The sequence below is a fragment of the Bison bison genome, unplaced genomic scaffold, assembly GCF_000754665.1.
Source record: "Bison bison bison isolate TAMUID 2011002044 unplaced genomic scaffold, Bison_UMD1.0 scf7180017864440, whole genome shotgun sequence".
NCBI classification, from domain to species: domain Eukaryota; kingdom Metazoa; phylum Chordata; class Mammalia; order Artiodactyla; family Bovidae; genus Bison; species Bison bison.
The window spans coordinates 269,947-290,337 of NW_011495002.1; the positions used below are offsets into that span (position 1 = coordinate 269,947).

The following is a 20,391-nucleotide window of genomic DNA, read 5'->3' on the forward strand; positions in this document are numbered from 1 at the left end:
ACTTGGCTTCAGACCACATCCTGTGTTGCTGCAGTTTTCATCTTCAGTCCTGTCCCTTGGCTTCTATCATGCTTTATAGCTAAGTTACATATTTCAAGGCTCACACTCACATGCCAGAGTTTGGATATAACGGTACACAGAAAACGAGAGTGTAGGTGAGAGAGTGGGCCTAGAAAACCGTGAGAAATAAGGCATTTTAGCTCAAAAACTCCAATCACAGATTCTTTGGCTAATCCCAGAGGAGGCATGCTAGAGGCTGAGGGTGAGGGGAAAACACAGTGCAGGACACGGGCTACGGCACACACGCCTTGAGTGTGACACCCAAACAAAGTGAGGAGATGCTTTATCTGTGGGCTTCCCTGGTGGCTCAGACAGTAAGGAATCTGCCTGCAAAGCAGGAGACCTGGGTTCAGTTCTGGGGTCGAGAAGATCCCCTGGAGAAGGAAAGAGCAACTCCAGTCTTCTTGCCTAGAGAATCCCACGGACAGAGGAGCTTGGTGGTTACAGCCCGTGAAGTCACAAAGTGTTGAACGTGACTAAGCGACTAACACACACTTGTGCTGTAAAACCCAGAAAAAGGAAAGTTCTAGAGAACTTCCTCAAGCAAAAGATTAACATAAATAACTTCATTTCTAGCTATTGTGGAACCCCAAAGCCAATCAGATTTTGTCTCCAATAGATACCTAGTCAGGAAGTTGCCTTTAATATTATTTACTTAGAAAATGTTATTCTTTGGCTTCTTCCTTTCAATAACTAAATATGAGAGTACCTCTATTCTTCCTGAAACATTTAACTCAATTATAAACTAGGAACTAATTTCAAAATGTTATTTATATTTGGTTTTGGAAGAACATTTGTACTCATAATTCAATAGAGATGTCTCAGATTCTGAGAATTCAAAGTTTCCAAGCTAAGTGTCCTCATGCTGGGGACATCCAACCCCAGGACTTACTCATTGTTGTTCTTCTCCCTGACTTAGTCCAGCCTTATAGAAATGCCTTCCTCACACTCCTTAATTTTTCAGAGCGAGAACTGACTAGATAACCTCTGAAATTGTCTCCAATTCTAAGATTTTATAATTATTAGAGGTGACAATTTGTAATTATGAGGTCGTTCCTCATGGATAAGCCTAAGAAATGGAAGACAGCCCCAAACTGGCTTCTTTCTAATGAAAAGGATGTATTCTAAAAAAATAATTGACATCAACAAAGTGAGAGTATCAACAGGGTTTTAACAGCATTATCTCCCACCACCCATAAATTAGGTCAAGTAAATATCTTTTATTTCTATCCTTTGAGAATCCATCATATCCATCATTACAGTGATTGGAAACCTAAATGACTCATGATAGAGTAGAGAGGAAACTTTACTTTCCTGGTGGGTATCATTTAACAGAATTTTCATCCCAGCTGAAAGTCAATTATCTATGCATTATTGTTAATTACTATTTCCAATTGTGGTGAAATACAAGCAACATAAAGTTTCCCATCCAAACCATTTTTAAAGGCATAGTCCAATCCCATTAAGTACCTTCATATTGTTGTGCAACCACCAACATCCATCTCCAAAACTTTCCATCTTGCAAAAATGAAATTCTGTACCATTAAACACAACTCATTCTCCTTCCCTTGGCTGCTACCAACCATCACTCTTTCTGTCTCTCAATTTTCTACCCTAGGTACGGTAGAAGTGGACTCAAACGGTATTTGAGGTTTTGTGACTGGCTTATTTCACTTAGTATAATGTCCTCAAAATGAATGCCCCACTTTTTACCATTCTCCTTAGCAGGATGCAAAATAGAAGCAGGCTTTGTGCCTGTGCTTCTGACTCAGATGTCAACCACATTCATTCTATGGAGTGAAAACATTGAGTTGGAAGCAGTATAGCAACACTGAATAAAATTATCATATCACACATTTGAAGTACACACGCTCTGATTTTAAACCTATAGGTGTGACATGTTGCATTCAGTTCAGAAATTAAATTGGAATAGAGCATTGAGTTTATTTTTAAACTGAACTTTCTCCTAGAAGAGGAAAATTGAAGAGGAGGGGGAAAAGTCTGGTGTAAAGGCAAGTGTCTGTCACTCTGGGGAGGTGCTACTGGGCGTGGCCACTGACCTTGACCAAGTGGACCATGGCATCTGCAAAGAACACCAAGTCCACGCCTGCACCACGGATGCTTTCGTTATAGAGCTGCAAGAACATATTCAAACGCTCCTTCAGGTGATCAAAAGATTCAACAGGCTCATAAATTTTGGGCATCTCAGCATCAGCCTCCTCAGATGTTTCACCTGGGGTTAGGAAAGAAAAATCAACTAAGTTTCTCCAAATCACTGGACTTTACCACTTCTTCAACCTAACTTAGTACACTCATAGCTTTACAATTTAGCACTGAATAATACTGATTTTTACCTAAAAGCCAGAGTATATATTTTTAGAAAAGAAAGCAAACAATAGTCAAAGCATTAGAACTTTTGTGATCATACACAGTCTTAATTCTTTCTTGTCTACAAAGGGTCAATTTCAAATAATGTCACATACATTGAATTTCATTTATATTCATAATAGACCATTGGCATTTCAAGGATCTTCCCAGAAATACTCACTTAATGGTCAAAATGAAGATCGAAAAAGTAGGGATTTAATGTCAAAATCCACAAAAGAGAGAATTAAATGAGTTTTTAATAAGAATAAAAAGAAAAAGGTCACTGCATCTGCTTAGAAAATTTTTATGATTGGAAATTTTAAGTTAATAGTGAGGATAGAAGTGAATTTTGAGAGAAAACAGAAAAAAATTATTTTTGTTGTTAAAAAAAATTTGTGTGTGTGTTAAAAAAATTTAAACACTGAATTATTTCACTGGGAAAATTATTAAATCAACTATTTTAAAAGTTAGAGACATGTATCAGCTTAACACTTTTCCAACCATGATTATAAAGCATAATGCCAAAGAAAGAGCTAAATTTGGCATATATAAATTCACTATCAGTTAACATTAGTTGAATATACTAATAACAAGTAAGAAATTCACTGAGTATTAGAAGAGTGAGTCGTCCAAATCTAGTAGTACATAATTACTTTCAATTGACCCTGTCCTAATACAAACTATATTAACCTTTTTATGACAAAGCAAGGAAATTGATTTAGCATAATAAGGTTGGTCTATTTGCAAAGCTCTCTCTAACTGAATTTCAGTAGGCACTTCGTTATTTCATAAATGTTCCATTCAAGCTTTGAGAAACAAAGTGTGCTGGAGACACAAAAGTTTCTGTATTTGCCTCTAGCCTCAATCACCCCACCCCCACCCAAACCCCCAAGGCCCACCCCAAAATGCTGGAGTTGTACCCTGCACCTCAGACACACAATTACTTATCCTTCTGAATTAGAGGAAATAAAACACATAAATTCTAATCACCTTATAACGCTCCTACCTTTACATGATTTTTGGATATGTGTGACCTGATTTAAAATAAACTGTATCAGCTTCTTTCTCTGAAAAGATCTGTCCAACTGCATAGCCAGCAATAAACATCCTTTTCAACTGTTACTCAGAAACTTGACAGATCACATACATCCTTATCAAATCTAGTAAGGGGCTGCCTAGTCATTTTCAACCATTTAACAGATATAAATAGCAAGTGCTTAAACATGCCTTTTTGAATATGAAAACTAACTTAATATTCATCCTCAGTATTAGAAGAGGTTTCTAAATGAAAGAAAAATATTCTACTTAAGCTCAGTTATTTCTGAGGAAAGAAATTAACTGGAGCACCACTTCTTTCATAAAAAATAATACAGTATATCTCAGTTTTTCACAGAACCATAACCACAAAATCTTGCCTCCCCATCACCCACCTCTAATTATATTTAATGGCCCTCTCAGGGAATGTGAGGGTTTCCTTTTTATTTTCAACACCTGGGAATACTCAAGGAATAATCATAGTTTTGCTATATTTCCTCTCACAGTGAGTACAAGACACAGACTGCCCAAGCCATCTACAGACACCATCTCATTTATCCCCACAGGACCCAGGATGTATATTTTAATATTTCCATTTTTATAAAAGTAGAGGCAGGAGATTCAAGAAAGTTCAGAAGCTTGCCCAGCTAAGGTTCAGGAGACCCATTTCTCAAATCTACCTCTATACACCAGCTGTAAGCCTTGTCCACTGTCTTCTGCTCTACCCTGCCTCCCAACTCAACCTTTATAACCAAGGCTAACATGTACAAAATGGTTCAGTCCGGTTCAGTTCAGTCACTCAGTCGTGTCCGACTCTTTGCGACCCCATGAATCGCAGCACGCCAGGCCTCCCTGTCCATCACCATCTCCCGGAGTTCACTCAGACTCACGTCCATCGAGTCAGTGATGCCATCCAGCCATCTCATCCTCTGTCGTCCCCTTCTCCTCTTGCCCCCAATCCCTCCCAGCATCAGAGTCTTTTCCAATGAGTCAACTCTTCGAATCAGGTGGCCAAAGTACTGGAGTTTCAGCTTTAGCATCATTCCTTCCAAAGAAATCCCAGGGCTGATCTCCTTCAGAATGGACTGGTTGGATCTCCTTGCAGTCCAAGGGACTCTCAAGAGTCTTCTCCAACACCACAGTTCAAAAGCATCAATTCTTTGGCACTCAGTTTTCTTCACAGTCCAATTCTCACATCCATATGTGACCACTGGCAAAACCATAGCCTTGACTAGACGGACCTTTGTTGGCAAAGTAATGTCTCTGCTTTTCAACATGCTATCTAGGTTGGTCATAACTTTTCTTCCAAGGAGTTAAGCGTCTTTTAATTTCATGGCTGCAGTCACCATCTGCAGTGATTTTGGAGCCCAAAAAAATAAAGTCTGGCACTGTTTTCACTATTTCCCCATCTATTTCCCATGAAGTAACAAAATGGTTACTCTTAATCAAAGATTACAAAGATACATTACTTAACACATTGTGGAGGAAATTTGCAACAACATGCGTTCTATATTTATTGAGCACCTACTATGCCTCAGGCTTGTTTCAGCAAAGTTCACTAGACAGAAATTCAACATCCCTGAACTAAACCTCTGTCATCAGATATCCCCTTTGCTGTTGTTCAGTCGCTAAGTCGTGTTCGACTCTCTGTGACCCATGGACAGCAGCATGCCAGGCTCCTTTGTCCTCCACTATCTCCCCGAGACTGCTCAAATTCATGTCCATTGAGTCAGTGATGTTATCTAAGCATCTCACCCTCTGCCGTCCCCTTCTCCTATTGCCTTCAATCTTTCCCAACATCAGGGTCTTTTCCAACAAGTCGTCCCTTCGCATCAGGTTGTCACTTGGCAAAGGATATCCCTTTGGAGGATTTCAAATTCTGCTTCAATAGTTTACCTGTAGCTTCAGGTGCATCCCTCAAGAAATCCACAAAGTAAGTGTCAGTTCCGCAATCCACCAAGAGTTTTTTCTTTTCACCAAACTCCTCCTCCACCAAGCTGACTAAAGTCTTATCAAACCAGGTCACGTCATCAGATGCCGTGAAGCGATCAGCAATAACTCGTTTACACTCATGCTTCCACAGCCTTAACAGTTCCTGTCAAAAGCATCATTTAAATGCATTATTAATTCCTGTTATGTCAGAGTTGGAAATTCAAGTGGGCAGTATCATAGAGGACCCTCCTTCCTGATTTAGAATGTGACATTTTTTAAAGTTAAGGCTAACATTACTGGTTTCCTTTTAAGGTGAGCAACAGGTTTGGGAGCACCTTAGAAAAAAATCCTGGAATAATGGTTTTCATTTGGTATGTGATCACCAAAAAAGGACATTTTTGGGTGCAAAAATGATGTGGGGGACGTTACTGGCATTTGTACAGGAATGCACAGTCTTAGGATACAAAATTGTCCATGAATATAACTGTCCTGTTAAAAAATAGATAAAATAAAAAGTTAAAATATACTGAGCTTCATTTCAAATTGGTCTCATCTGTGTTCAGTCACTCAGTCGTGTCTGTGACTGCAACTCCATGGACTGTAGCCCACCAGGCTCCTCTGACCATGGACCTTCCGAAGCAAGAATACTGGAGTGGGTTGCCATTTTCTTCTCCAGATAGTAAATAAAAAGTATTCATTTTCAGCCCTTAAATTAAAACAAAACCATTCCTAGATAAAATACTAATTCATTCTGAATGACCAACAAACTAATATTCTACATAAAAGTTTTATGTTTCTGATCAAATTAGTCTGTTTGGATAAGACATCTACATTATGGACAGAGCATAGTGTAAAAGTTGTGTATAAACAACTCTCGTGCCTGCAACTGAGATAATTACAAAGATACATTTACTTAACACATTGTGGAGAAAATTTACAAAAAAAATCTGGGTTATCTGTCACCTCATCTAGATACTCCAGGGCCCAAAGTTAACTGGAAGTTGAGAGAATTAATTGTTCAATACAGCTGTTCTGATAGCAAGAATAACAAAGTTTGTCTAAGCATCTTATTTGATATGAAAGACTGGTGCAAATTTCTTAATTTGGTAACATTTTTGCAAGATAGAAGGTTTTTAAGTTATTATATTGTGAAAGTGTTAGTCACTCAGTCGTGTCCAACTCTTTGCAACCCCATGGACTGTAGCCTGCCAGGCTCCTCTGTCCATGGTATTCTCCAGGCAAGAATACTGGAGTGGGTTGCCATTCGCTTTGCCAGGGGATCTTCCCGACACAGTGATCAAAGCCGGGTCTCTCACATTGCAGGCAGATTCTTAACTGTCTGAGCCACCAGGGAAGCCATTATATTACTAATGATCAAATGCTCTTTGGTTGCCAGGAAATAAAAGCTTAGTGAAATATATTTAATGACATGGTTAAGACAAAAGTTCATGACAAACCAATTGCTGGAACTGTTAATGCTGATTTAAAATCAGCGCCAAAAAAATAGGTACTTAAAAAGTAATATTGGTGGTACAGTGGTAAAGAGCTCGCCTGCCGATGCAGGAGACGCAAGAGACATGAGTTCAATCTCTGAATTGGGAAGAAACCCCTGGAGCAGGAAATGGCAATCTGCTACAGTATTTTTGCCTGGGAAATTCCACAAACAGAGGAACCTGGTGAGCTACAGTGCGTGAGGTCTCAAAGAGTCAAACACGACTGAGTACAGCAAAGCAGCATTCCATGATGCCATTAATTTGTCAATAACTTGGAGGGAAAAAATTAAATTACATGTTCACTACTGCTAAAATGACTCCCAATTCTCTGTAACAAGGAGAGTGAGTTTTCCCCAAAATGTCTTGTCTTGGAGTCAGCCAGTGAGCTTACCTACTTTGTGACTATGTGGGGTAAAGCTGGGTTTTTCTTACCATCCACACTTGATTTGCTTGTGACAGTTTGACTGACATTTCAACTGTCTCTCTGCATTTATGTGGAGAAGTCCCTAAAACCTATTTGCTTAACTTCCACCTCAGTACCATCAAAGTCTGAAAAAGAGGCTGGTGTTGTCTTAGCCTAAGCACATAGGCCCTTCAGCGAAAAAAAAAAAAAAAAAAGGTACTGCATTTTTACATACTATATACCTTGCAATTTTACATATTACATACATACTGATTTTTACACACTAGAATTTCCTTTTAGTCCAAAGAGAATTCTTATAGTGCTAGAAACTGTTATATTTGAGTGTCTGTACAAATGCTCATTTTTCTGTCAAATGAAATTTCTACTCTTCTGCCTCTTTTCAGTTTTACCAATATTTGTAATTCTTTTAGTGCATCAAGTTATATGGAAAAGAAAGATCATGGATGGCTAACAAAAAAAAGTGGTTTCATCCCTCAATTTGAAAAGTTCATTTATAATTACTAGACTCCATATATGTGCATTAATATATGATACTTGTTTTTCTCTTATTTCACACTGGATATCAGGCTCTAGGTTCAACTAACTCAAATTCGTTCAGTCAGTTCAACTGATTCAAAGTTGTCCCTTTTATGGCCGAGTAATATTCCATTGCATACATGTACCACTATACATATGGAATCTAGAAAAATGGTGCTGATGAACCTATTTGCAGGCCAGGAACAGAATCGCAGACACAGAGAATGGGCTTGTGGGCACAGCAGGGGAAGGAGAGGTGAGGAAAACTGGGAGAGTAACACTGAAATGTATACTCTATATGTGAAACAGATGCTAATGGGAAGCTGCTGTGTAACCCAAGGGGCCCAGCCTGGGGCTGAGATGAGCCAGAGGGGTGGGTTGAGGGGGTGGGAGGAAGGCCCAAGAGGGAGGGGATCTATGTATATTTATCATTGATTCACTGATAATCAATGATAATTAACCAATACAATATTGTAAAGTAATTAGCTTCCAATTAAAATTTAAAAAAAGATAGTTACTTTTTAAAGTTAAAGATCAGGTTTATAATGTGAAGTTTATAATGTGAAGACAGACATAATAAAATCAACAGGCATTTTTGCCATTGTTTAGTATGAGAAAATTATGATGAAAAACAAAATTAATTTTACCTTTTATTCTACTCATTAGAAAATAATAGTATACACTGTCTCCTTAAACATAAACCAAATTTAATTGGAATTTTTAAAGAAAAACATTTGGCATACTTTCCCTTTACATTAGTAAAAAGCCACAAAAGAAAAAAATATCCATGCTAAAACATCTCAAAATATTTTCATGCCCATAAAAATTACATTACTAAGAATATTTAGAGTTTATAATAAATAACAAAGTTACTTGTTCTACTTTCTTACGCATCACTTACGTCTGGTTCTTTGATAACCTCTGGAGTAGTGTTCAGCATTCCCTGCCAGATCCTAGAAAGATCTCGAAGGTTAAAAACGTAATGGAATTTTGCAGGGGTTGGGAGCATTTTAATCTTAGTCATTTGCCATAGTCGACGTGTCAGGGGCACCAACTTCGTCACCCAATCTCTCACTTCTTCTGAGAAACCCCTCTGGGTACAGTAATAACCTACCCCAATCACACCTGAAAGAGGAAAAAAAGTCGCAACATTTTGACTGACAGTTCAAATCAACTAAATTAAAATGAAAAACGTAATGTAGAATATAAATACAAGGACACATTTTAATAGTTAACCACATATTAAAGAAATTTTGATTAATTAATTTGGGAGGGGGGTTAAACCTAAAAAGTAGGTATAGATTCAAGTGAGTTAGCATTCAAATACTGAAAAGCTGATTAAGAAATGCTGCTGAAAACTCTAGCTGAACTAATTCAGTATTATTAAATGGGTAACAATGATGAATATATAAAGTTGCATTGGACAGATAAGAAAAAGAAAGGTCTCACGAATCTTCTAAGATTATTAATTCATTCTTTTGTTGCCATTCCATGCATTATAATATATTTTTATTTACTTTATAGGCAAAATTTTCCAGGCCAAAAAGGATAATTAAAAGTGATAATAGTCATTCATTCTGGTCCATTTACTTCTCCCGAGTTTAGATAGGTCTGGTGTCATTGGTTTCAAGCCTCTGCCCACTGCTGTGACTGAAGGCAGATATTGCCAACTCCACTACCCTAGGGCGCTAAGAAGACCTTCTAGTCTGCCAGAAGTTAATTAGGGTAATCCTAATTAGTTTTTCCTCAGTCTCAATTTCAGCGATGGTAAATTAATACCTAACACGAACGCATGCATAACTTTACACTCTTTCTCTGAAAAGATTCCATAATCAGTTTCTAAACTCATTTTCATTACTCAGTTAAATAAATATGGTTATCGATTGTGCTAGTGTTTCTTGGATGATTTCTGACATACTACACATGTAATCAATCAATAATTTATTTACAACCCTATAAATTACTCTGAGGATCAGACTCTGGCTAATCCCCATCCTGAGAGATATTATTGATATTTCTTAGGCTAAAATCATTACATGGGGTGGTTAGGTATCAGCTACATAAACTGCTGGTGTGGAATTGTATCAATCCAGACCTGAAATACATGTACCCATGAGGAAGGCATCTCATCATGTCTAAGACCACTTAATATTTAACCTCCTGGCTTAAGAAGCTAGCAACAATATCTTAAAGAAATACATAGGTAGGGGCTTCCCTGGTGGCTCAGTGGTAAAGTATCCTCCTGCCAATGCAGGAGACATGGGCTCAATCCCTGGTCTAGGGAGATCTCACATGCCCTGGAGCAACTAAGCCCATATGTCACAACTATTGAGTCTGTGCTCCAGAGCTCAGGAACCACAGCTACTGAAGCCCACTCACCCGAGAGTCCACTCACCCTAGAGCCCGTGCTCTGTAATAAGAGAAGCCATCGCAATGAGAAGCCTACACACGGCAACAAAAATAGCCCAAGCTCTCCTCGACTAAAGAGCCTGAGAAGCATCAAAGAACCAGCACAGCCAAAAGTAAATAAATAAAATTATATCTTTCAAAAAGAAATACATAGGTATAAAAGATCTACCTTGACACCCAACTCAACAAATACATAAAAATGCTTTTACAAACAAAATACACTCTTGAAAGTGATAAAGACAGCAGACTAGGGAACCACTCAGTGCTCCCCTCTGTGTGGACCTCTGGGTGGATATTTTCTCATTGCAACCCAAGCAGGGATTCTCCCCTTCCACGCCCCACTGACATTCATTTTACCAAAGATCTTGTCCACAGAAGCATCAGAGGGTAGCGTGCAGTTAAATATCGAGAACTGCCTCTTGAGTCGCTGCGGTATATCATTGCGTCCACCCCCAGGATGGATCATAGCTGCTAAAAACTGGATGTCCACAATGCTGGTAAACTCCCCAGGCTTCTCTAGATTATAAAATCCATTCTGTTCCAGCAGCTGTCGTACTATCTCATTAGTAACCTAAGAAAGACAACTTTCAGAATTAAAAGGTCATTCCTTTATATCCCAGGATCTAAATAACGGACTTAATTGGAATTCAGGAATTGCAAGTTGAAAAAAACAGAAAACCATTTACTCATCAAAAAATAAATCAATGATGAACTAAGCAAATAAGATGCCCAACAGGATTGATATACCTGGTCTCCCCACTCATTGATTACTGGCATATTCACATCATCAATGAAGATAGTCATCTTCTTTCCTGCTGGAGGGCCATATGTGGTGCCCATGCGTTTATCCACATAGCTCTCTATTGTCCTCTGTTAAATGAAAAGGTCAACAGAAACATCTGTGAAAATATCCCCTAAGACATGGTCGATTATTTTAAAATTCCAGAAATGTTTGAAATGATAGAAATTACTCATAAAAACCCCAAAATGTCCCTAATTCTGGAAAACAGAGAATGAGGTACCTAAATTTTCTTGCATAACATTCATTTATAACCTTTGAAAATCGGTTTCATTTAGAGGTAAATAAAGTGGTAATCAAGGTAAATTTTTAGATGAGACTTCTATTTTTTTTTCATTTTTATTGGAGTATATTTGCTTTACAGTGTTGCATTGGTTTCTACTGCGCAGAAAAGTGAATTAGCTACACAGATACATATATCCAGGCTTCCCTTGTGACTCAGAAGGTAAAGAATCTGCATGCAATGCAGGAGACCCGGGTTTGATCCCTGGGTTGGGAAGATCCCTTGGAGGAGGACATAGTAACTCACTCAAGTATTCTTGCCTGGAGAGTCCCCATGGACAGAGGAGGCTGGTAGGCTATACAGTCCATAGGGTCACACAGAGTCAGACATGACTAGCAACTCAGAAACGCCTGCAAGCATTCAAATATTTGGATGAGGCAGCTAGGCAGCTGGTGTTAATCCCAGTGATGAGCACCTAGGAGCGGGTGCAGACTGTGTGATGAGGAAGAGATGTCTATGTTTGGATATGCTGATGTTGTTATGTTCTAGGTCATCTAAGCGGGGAGGTGCAGTTGGAGACACCAATCCAAAGATACGGTTTTCAGTGACTATTCAACAGGCAGCAATTCCAAATTCAGGAAGAAATCTCAGCTTCTAGGTTCACAAACTATTGAATTTTTCTCCCTCCTTTGTTTTTGCTTTTGACAATTTAGCTTTCTAATGATATATATAGCTTACTAGTAATGTCCTGCTATTTCAAAGACACTAGGGTCATAATGAAGAGGAAGAAAGTGTAGGTATGTGGCTATTACTCCATGTTGCCTCACTTGTTCCATCCTTGGTTTTTAGCTCTTAGAAGACCCCCCCAAGACATAAAATCTTCATGTCCCTATGAGTTCTTATCAATGGACAAGAGACTATCTGGAAGAATCTAGCCTGCCATAGGGAGTTGTCAAGAGATTATTAATTGCTTTATCCACTTAAATTCATTGAAAAGGAGAGCTAAATGTAGCCTAGTACATTACTTTAAATGGTTTTATGTTAGGGGATATGAAATTCTTCTTGCCATTGTATTGTCATGGGAAATTTGTGTTGTAATTGGATGGAGTGTGATATATTTATGTACCTTTCCATTTAAAAATGGTGAAATTTTTTCATATCCTTGGTATTATGTATTAAAATGATGATGGAAACTTACAATTTGAAATGGCTAAACTGGAGAGTTTTACAAGGACAGTTGTATAAGTTTTCCTTTCTCTCTTGGCCTAATTTCATGGCTGTATTAGGTTGGTGCAAATCTAATTGCGGTTTCAGATGGTGAATTTTAACTCATTATAGAGAAGTGAGGTGAAGTTGCTCAGTCATGTCTGACTCTTAGCGACCCCATGGACTGCAGCCCACAAGGCTCCTCCATCCATGGGATTTTCCAGGCAAGAGTACTGGAGTGGGGTGCCATTGCCTTCTCCTTTAACTCATTATAATTAGGCTCAAACACATCTGAATTAATCAAAATAGGAACCATTACAATCAACACACTTTTGCCAATGAGAAATAAGTTGGTTTATTCATGTAGGGTAAAAGTCTGTACTTTGGGATTAGACAAGCTCTTGGAAAGCATTTCCTGCCTCCTGCTGGTTGTGGAAGCATTTCCCCTGCAAAAAGTTGTCAAGATGTTTGTCAATATACTTCAAGAACTACTTTTTTTTAGGTGGTCAGTTGGTGAGAGATTAGGTGAATACGCGGGATGGGGCAAAATTTTGCAGCCCAATGTGTTCAACTTTTGAAGCATTAGTTGTGTGACGTGTGGTTGGCGTTGTTGTGGAGAAGAATTGGGCCCATTCTGCTGACCAGTGCTGGCTGCAGGACTTGCCATTCTCACTGCATCTCATCGATTTGCTGAGCATACTTCTCAAATGTAATGGTTTCTCTGGGATTCAGAAAGCTGTAGGGGATCAGACTGGCAGCAGACCACCTAACAGTGACCATGACCATTTTTCGGTGCAAGTTTGGCTTTGGGAAGTGCTCTGGAGCTTCTTCTCAGTCCAACCACTGAGCTGGTCATTGTCAGTTGTCGAATAAAGTCCGCTTTTCATCACACATCACAATCTGATTGAAAAATGGTTCACTGTTGTTGAGTAGAATAAGAGAAGATGACACTTCAGAATAATTTTTTTTTTATTTGCGGTCAGGTCATGAAGCACTCACTTATCAAGTTTTTTCACCTTTCCAATTTGCTTCAAATGCCAAATGACTGCAGGATGGTCAGCACTGAGTTCTTCAGCAACTTCTCATGTAGTTATAAGAGGATCAGCTCTGATGATTTCTCTTAATTGGTGGCTGTCTCCTTCCGATGGACGGCCGCTATGCTCCTCATCTTCAAGGCTCTCATCTCCTTTGCAAAACTTCTTGAACCACCACCGCACTGTCTGTTAGCAGTTCCTTGGCCAAATGCACTGTTGATGTTGCCAGTTGTCTCCACTGCTTTACAACCCATTTTGAACTTGAATAAGAAAGTCGCTTGAATTTGCTTTTAGTTTAACATCATTTCCCTAATCTACAATAAATATAAAATAAACAGCAATAAGTCATTAGCAAAAAAACATAAAGTGAGAAGTGTGCATTAAAATGATGTATAACATAACCACATTTATTTAAGGATGCATCCCAATAGTAAATGGCAAATTTCAACAATGCAAAAACTGCAATTACTTTTGCACCAACTTAATATCTTGAAAGATTGTTACAGTCATTTTAACTGATTAGTTCTTCATCATACAATAAGGAAACTATTTTTTGGATAAGTGGAGAATGCATTTTACCTCAATATACCTCCAGTTTCTCTTATACATTATCTTTATTTATTTATTAAGTTTTTTTATATGGACCATTTTTAAAGTTCTTATTGAATTTGATGCAATATTGCTTCTGTTTTATGTCTTATGTTTTTTGGCCCCAAGGCATCTGTGATCTTAAGCTCCCCAGCCAGGGATCAAACCCACACTCCTTGCATTGGAAGGCAAAGTCTTAACCACTAGACGAGCAGGGAAGTCCCTGTGTTTTATCTTTAACATGACTTAAATCATGAATCAGTGGGAAAGAAATGAGACCTTTAAGACTGAGATTCTAGAGCACGAGAACCATGAAGCCCTTTCTGTTTTCTCTGCGGTGCTGATTCAGCTTACTGAGCACATACATTTGAATAACTGATTGATTTCCAAACTACATTCCATGCAAATGGTAATGCTATAGTCAGTAGTCTGGGATTCTTCCCCAGTGTCCCCATTACCCCCTTCCAACACCCCTTCCATCAGTTTTAATGTTCCTTTCCACATTGCTAGGACATTTTTTTATAGAGCAGAGAGCAGTTCCCTCCTGTACCATCTGAGCTTAGAATGTAGCAAAAAGAGGGTGTTGTCCTCCACTTTCTGAGGGGAGAGGAGTGATTTAGTGTGACTGCATCTGCCCCAAAACAGATCATGTCAGGCTACAGATACCAGTTTGGAGGAGGAAATGGCAGTATTCTCCACTCCAGTATTCCTGCCTGGGGAATCCCATGGGCAGAGGAGCCTGGAGGGCTACAGCCCATGGGGTCACAAAGAGTCAGACACGACTGAAGCGACTGAGCACGCACAGACACCAGTGGGCAGACTTCTGAATGAGGAGACAATGGTCTTCAGATCATGGAAGCCTGTGGAGCTCAGAGCACAGATCTGAGAAGCCTCTTGGACAGTAGCCCTGTTTAGCTTTTTTTTTTTTTGGTTGCACTGGGTCTTCATTGTGAGCGGGCTCTTCGTTGTGAATGGCAGGCTTTTTCTAGTTGTGGAGTGTGGACTCTAGAGCGCAGGGTCAGTAGTTAGAGCACATGGGCTTAGTTGCCCCAGAGAATATGGGATCTTAGTTCCCTGACCAGGGATTGCACCCGTGTCCCCTGCATTGGAAGGGGGATTCCTCATCGCTGGACTGACCACCAGGGAAGTCCCCTTGTTTAGCTTTGGCTGTGATTATAAGGAGATTCTGAGCAGGGCTGGACCCTTTGTATAATGGAGGTTGGGATAGTATCATCCACGTAGGCACCAAAAGACAAAACTAAATCTGTAGGAATAAACGAAGCATCTCTGTAGAGAACAAATGTACAGATACCAATGCGGAAAGGGGAGATGGGATGAGTTGGGAGATTGGGACTGACATATATACACGACTGTGTATAAAATGGATAGCTAATGAGAACCTACTGTATAGCACAGAGAACTCTACTCAGTGCTCTGTGGTGACCTAAATGGGAAGGAAATCCAATAAAGAAGGGATGTATGTGTGTTAGTCACTCAGTCATGTCCAACTCTGTGAGCCCTGGACTGTAACCCACCAGGCTCCTCTGTCCATGAAATTCTCCTTGGACAAAGGAGCCTGATGGACTACAGTGGGTGGGTTACCATGCCTTCCTCCAGGGGATCTTCTCAACCCTGGGATCGAACCCAAGCGTCTTACATCTCCTGCATTGGCAGGTGGGTTCTTTACCACTAGCACCACCTAGGAAGCCCCTCCAAAGTGGTTAAGTTCTATTATAATTTAAATATTGCTTTTTACTGTATCTCCTCCTCTCTGGACAATGATATGCTCTAAATCAGTTGTTTGTTTTTCTCATATGAATGAGTGAATGTCACAGCCTTGTAAATTACCCACCCTGCCCCCAGTCAGGCCTGGAAACTTTTTTATAAGTTATAGACAATGTCTCTAGTGAATGATTTACAATTTTGTCTAGACTCTGCTGTTTCCCAAAGAAATCAGTTACTGAACATATTTGCAATATTGTGCCATCCACCTAATCCCTGGTCTCCTTGACCTGCTGTCCCACTTCATCCATCCTTCTGGTGATATAAAAGCCCAGTCCAGTTAATAAAATCAAATGGGTATATTCATTTACTGGAATATTGTCTGTCTCATCCACTAGAATAAAAGGAGTGCAGGCACCTTGTTTATCTTATTCATCACTGCCTCCTGGGTGTCTATAAAGGTGTCTGGTATGATATATTTATCAGTAAATATTTGACACATAGATCAATAAAGATAAGAAACTCGGGAGTCATCTTTAATTTTTTCCTCTCTCTCCTATCCCTCTCTTCCAACAATATCCACTCAATCAAAAACAAGTCCTGTCCGTTCTGCTTCTCAGCCCCAATTTGAATGCATCCTATAACCATCTCCTCTTGAGTCTCTCTGAATACAGCCCTATCTTTCCCATTAGCAGCCAGAATGAACTTTCTAAGTGGTGATGCAATCCTGCTCAGTATCCCCATGATTCCTTATTAGTGGCTTACAAGGAACACCATGATGCTCCCTGCTCACTTCTCCAGACTCGTTTCTAAATATGCCTTTTCAGTCTTTGTTCCTGCCCATCATGGTCTTCATTCATTCATATTCAGTTAACAACAACAACAAAAAAAAACACATACCATAAAATAATGCTCCTCTCAGACTGATTTACAGTGCTCATTAAAAGATTCTTATTTACATCCCTAAAGTATCCATTTATGAGCCAAAAAATAAATAAATAAAACTCTCAGAATTAGTATTGCTGTTGTCTAGTCTCTAAGCTGTGTCCGATTTTTTGCAACCCCATGGATTGTAGCCTGCCAGGTTCCTCTGTCCATGGTACTTCCCAGGCAAGCATACTGGATTGGGTTGCAGTTTCCCTCTCTGGGGTAGTTTCCTGACCCAGGGATCAAACCTGAATCTCCTGCATTAGCAGGTGAATTCTTTACCACTGAGTGACTAGGGAAACCCCAAGATTAGTATTAATCAAACACAATTCGTAAAATATTGACTTAGATGGATGATCGCCCATAAAAATCACTTCTTTCAACCTGGCTTATTGGTAAAAAGTTGAAATCTCTAGGAAGGGCCTGGACTATGGGATGTATGCTGTTCTCTAAGAATAGACAACAACTTGACTCTGAAATAGCAGAATGATAGTCATGATGACATCAACTTAAGCCATCAGTGGCACCAAAACAAAGATTCTGACCTTGTAGTCTGTCCAGCTCACACACACATGGGATGTTTGGGTGAACTCCAGTTGGACAGTGCCATTTTAGCCATAAAAACCAGATGGTCAGTCATCCACATAGACAGGCATGGAGTTGAGGAAAGCCATTCTAAGCAACATGTGGGGTCTTCCCAGACCAGGGATTGAACTGGTGTCCAGTGAATGGTGGCTCAGCTGGTAAAGAATCCACCTTCAATGCAGGAGACCTGGGTTTGATCCCTGGGTTGGGAAGATCCCCTGGAGAAGGGAACGGCAACCCACTCCAGTATTCTGACCAGGAAACTCCCATGGATTGTATAGTCCATAGGGTCGCACAGAGTCAGTACGACTGAGCAACTTTCACTTTCCCCTGCATAGCAAGGCACTCTCCTAACCACTGAACCACCAGGGAAGCCCTAGAATTCTCATTTTTAAAAACCAAAACTTATTGCTATGTCAGCATTTATAAGATGGCTGTTGCATTCAAAACACTTTAAGATTATTTTTTAAAGAAACAAATCTTTTCAGAAATTCCCTCAAGAAATTTTCACTTCCTTCTTATTTTCTGTATTACTCACATTTTTAAAGATATGTGTGAATTGCTTGCAAAAATATTAATATTTGTTTGAGAAAGAAAAAGAATCATCTCTCTTCAAAGACTAACTGAATTCCTTAGCTAAAAATAGGGTGACCATGTAATTTTTGCTCAGATTTCATACATTGGTTAGTGAGGCGGATGCTATTCATTATTTATCTGAGACAACAGAAGTTAACTGGACAGTCCCTAGCAGAAAAGGACATAGAGCCTGTCCTCCTACGGATAAAACATGTGAAAGTGACCCTATGGTGAAAACAAAGGAAGCTCGGACGAAAACAATCTGTCCAGCAACAGACATGGGTCCCTGATACATGTGCCATTGTGGTAACACGAGAGGGATGAACAATATCTATTTTCTCATCTACAATTTCAATTCGGTTTGGAGCCAAGTAAATGGGAGACAAATGCTCTCAGCTCCATCACCCCTTGTTTAGCATGAATGGCTGAAAATTATCATGAGCAAGTTAATTACAGCAGTTGGGCTAATTGAAAGCTTTCTAAAACTAATGAGTCTAGCTTACTAGGAAGCCCTGATGCTCAGCAGTCAAAACAGGCCCTAAACAGAGCAGATGACCCCAAGATGCCTCTGAACAGAAAAATAAACAGTGAAGTGCTGAGACCCCCTTCTTACTGAAGGATAGGAAGGATCTGGGTTAAAGGTTATTAGCTGTAAATCCAACAACTGAACTCCTAGAGAAGAGATGCTAATACTTTGAAAATCTGCTTTATTACTCTTCTGATTATTATACCTCAGTATGGTAATGCTTCTAGAAATTTATTACATGGTTTATGAATTTTATATTAATAAACAGGATGTTTTCTAGATTATGTGTGCCTTTTTCCAGGAAATGAATAAGTATTTCATGTTATAGAGATATAAAACACAAGTCTTTACCATCTGAGAGGGGTAAATATTACCAAGAAAGATACCAGCTCAGTCATGTCTGACTCAGTGTGACCCCACGGACTTTGTAGCCCACCAGACTCCTCTGTCCATGCGATTTCCCAGGCAAGAACACTGGAGTAGGTTGCCATTTCCGACCAGGGGATCTTTCCGACCCAGGGACTGAACCTGTGTCTCTTGAGTCTCCCACATTGGTAGGTGGATCCTTTAACACTAGTGCCACCTGGGAAGCCCCAATACCACCAAGAGGTACTGGTAAAAATATGTGCCGACTCCCTGCCATATACTAAGGAATGTGGCTAGCCTTTGTCCTGGTCCCTAGGTGGGAGTCTAAATTCTTGGAATTTCCTGAATAAAAAGGATGTCTTTGTTACTAATGGTGGGTCTTTCAGACCACTTATGCCAGAAAGACTAACCATATGATTAGAGTGTTAGGGCTTTAAACCATGTCATATCAGCTCATCTCCCAGGGGGAAGGGGCTTGGAGATTGACTTCAATCATGCAGCCAACTGATCATACTTCTGTAATAAGACTTTAATAAAACCTCTGCTCTGTTCACCGAGGCTCAGGTGAGCATCCTGGTTGGTGAGGTACACAGATGTGCCTGGAGAGTAAATACATCCTGTGACAAAGAGGGTTCACATTCGAGACCCTCCCAAACCTTTTCCTATGCATCTCTTCTTTTGTCAGATCCCAATTCATATCTTTTATAATAAAACCACAATCATAAACATAACATTTTCCTGAATTCTGTGAGTCATTCTAGTGAATTTTCAAAACTAAGGGGTCACAGGAACTCTTCAATCTGAATAATAAAGATACTGGAAAATATAAGTAGAGGATTTACAATGGCTGTGAAACTGCAGGTGAAGTTCAGTGGGTACATCAGAACAGTCGTGAGATTTAAGCCTCCAAAGCTCATCATAAACCTGGGCTCAGTCAGCAGCACCCAAGAGCCAGTACCTGAAACATCAGTGGGGTGGTTGCAGAAGAAAAGTTCAGACTCTTGATCACGTGGCTTTCAGGATCATATTTCGACATAAATCCTTTGATTATGACTGTCTTGGCTGTTCCTTGTTCACCAATTAACAGCACCGCCTACAGTAGAAATTGAGAAAGAAATAAAAGAAATACAATAAGATGACTGTCATGGGCTCAGCTGTGGATATGAGGACGCCCTAACTCCCAGTACTTCAGAAGGTGACTGTGTCTGGAGATAGATTCTTGAAAAAGATGATTATGCTAAAATGAGACTATTGAGGTGTGCTCTTGTCAGTCTAACGGGTAGCCTTAGAAGAAGACATTGTGATACACAGAGAAGCAACAGGCATGCACACACAGAGACGAGGGAGGACACAGTGAGAAGACAGCCACCCAGAAGCCAGGAAAGAGAGGTCCCCAGAAAAACTAAACCAGCCAACACCTTCATCCTGAACTTCAAGCCTCCAGAACCGTACAGAAAGAAATGTGCGCTGATTAAGCCACAAGGCTGTGGCATTTTGTTACAGAAGCCCTAGCAAAATAGTACAATAACTAAAAGAGAGGATTTCTCTTTGGAGAAACAAGTCAAAACTCACATTCTCTCTCTGTCTGTCTCTCTCGCCATAT

General features: G+C 39.7%; 1 protein-coding gene across 1 annotated transcript in view; it reads right to left on the bottom strand.

Moving 5' to 3' along the window:
- DNAH5 (dynein, axonemal, heavy chain 5) overlaps nt 1–20,391 on the bottom strand; it is a 332,324-nt gene that overhangs the window by 121,232 nt on the left and 190,701 nt on the right. Inside the window, exons 48-53 of the mRNA XM_010858794.1 lie at nt 19,747–19,881; nt 10,984–11,106; nt 10,594–10,807; nt 8,729–8,952; nt 5,359–5,557; nt 2,121–2,293 (exon numbers count right to left, since the gene is read on the bottom strand). Coding sequence (XP_010857096.1) covers nt 2,121–2,293; nt 5,359–5,557; nt 8,729–8,952; nt 10,594–10,807; nt 10,984–11,106; nt 19,747–19,881 — 1,068 coding nt within the window. The remainder of the gene's footprint in view (nt 1–2,120; nt 2,294–5,358; nt 5,558–8,728; nt 8,953–10,593; nt 10,808–10,983; nt 11,107–19,746; nt 19,882–20,391) is intronic.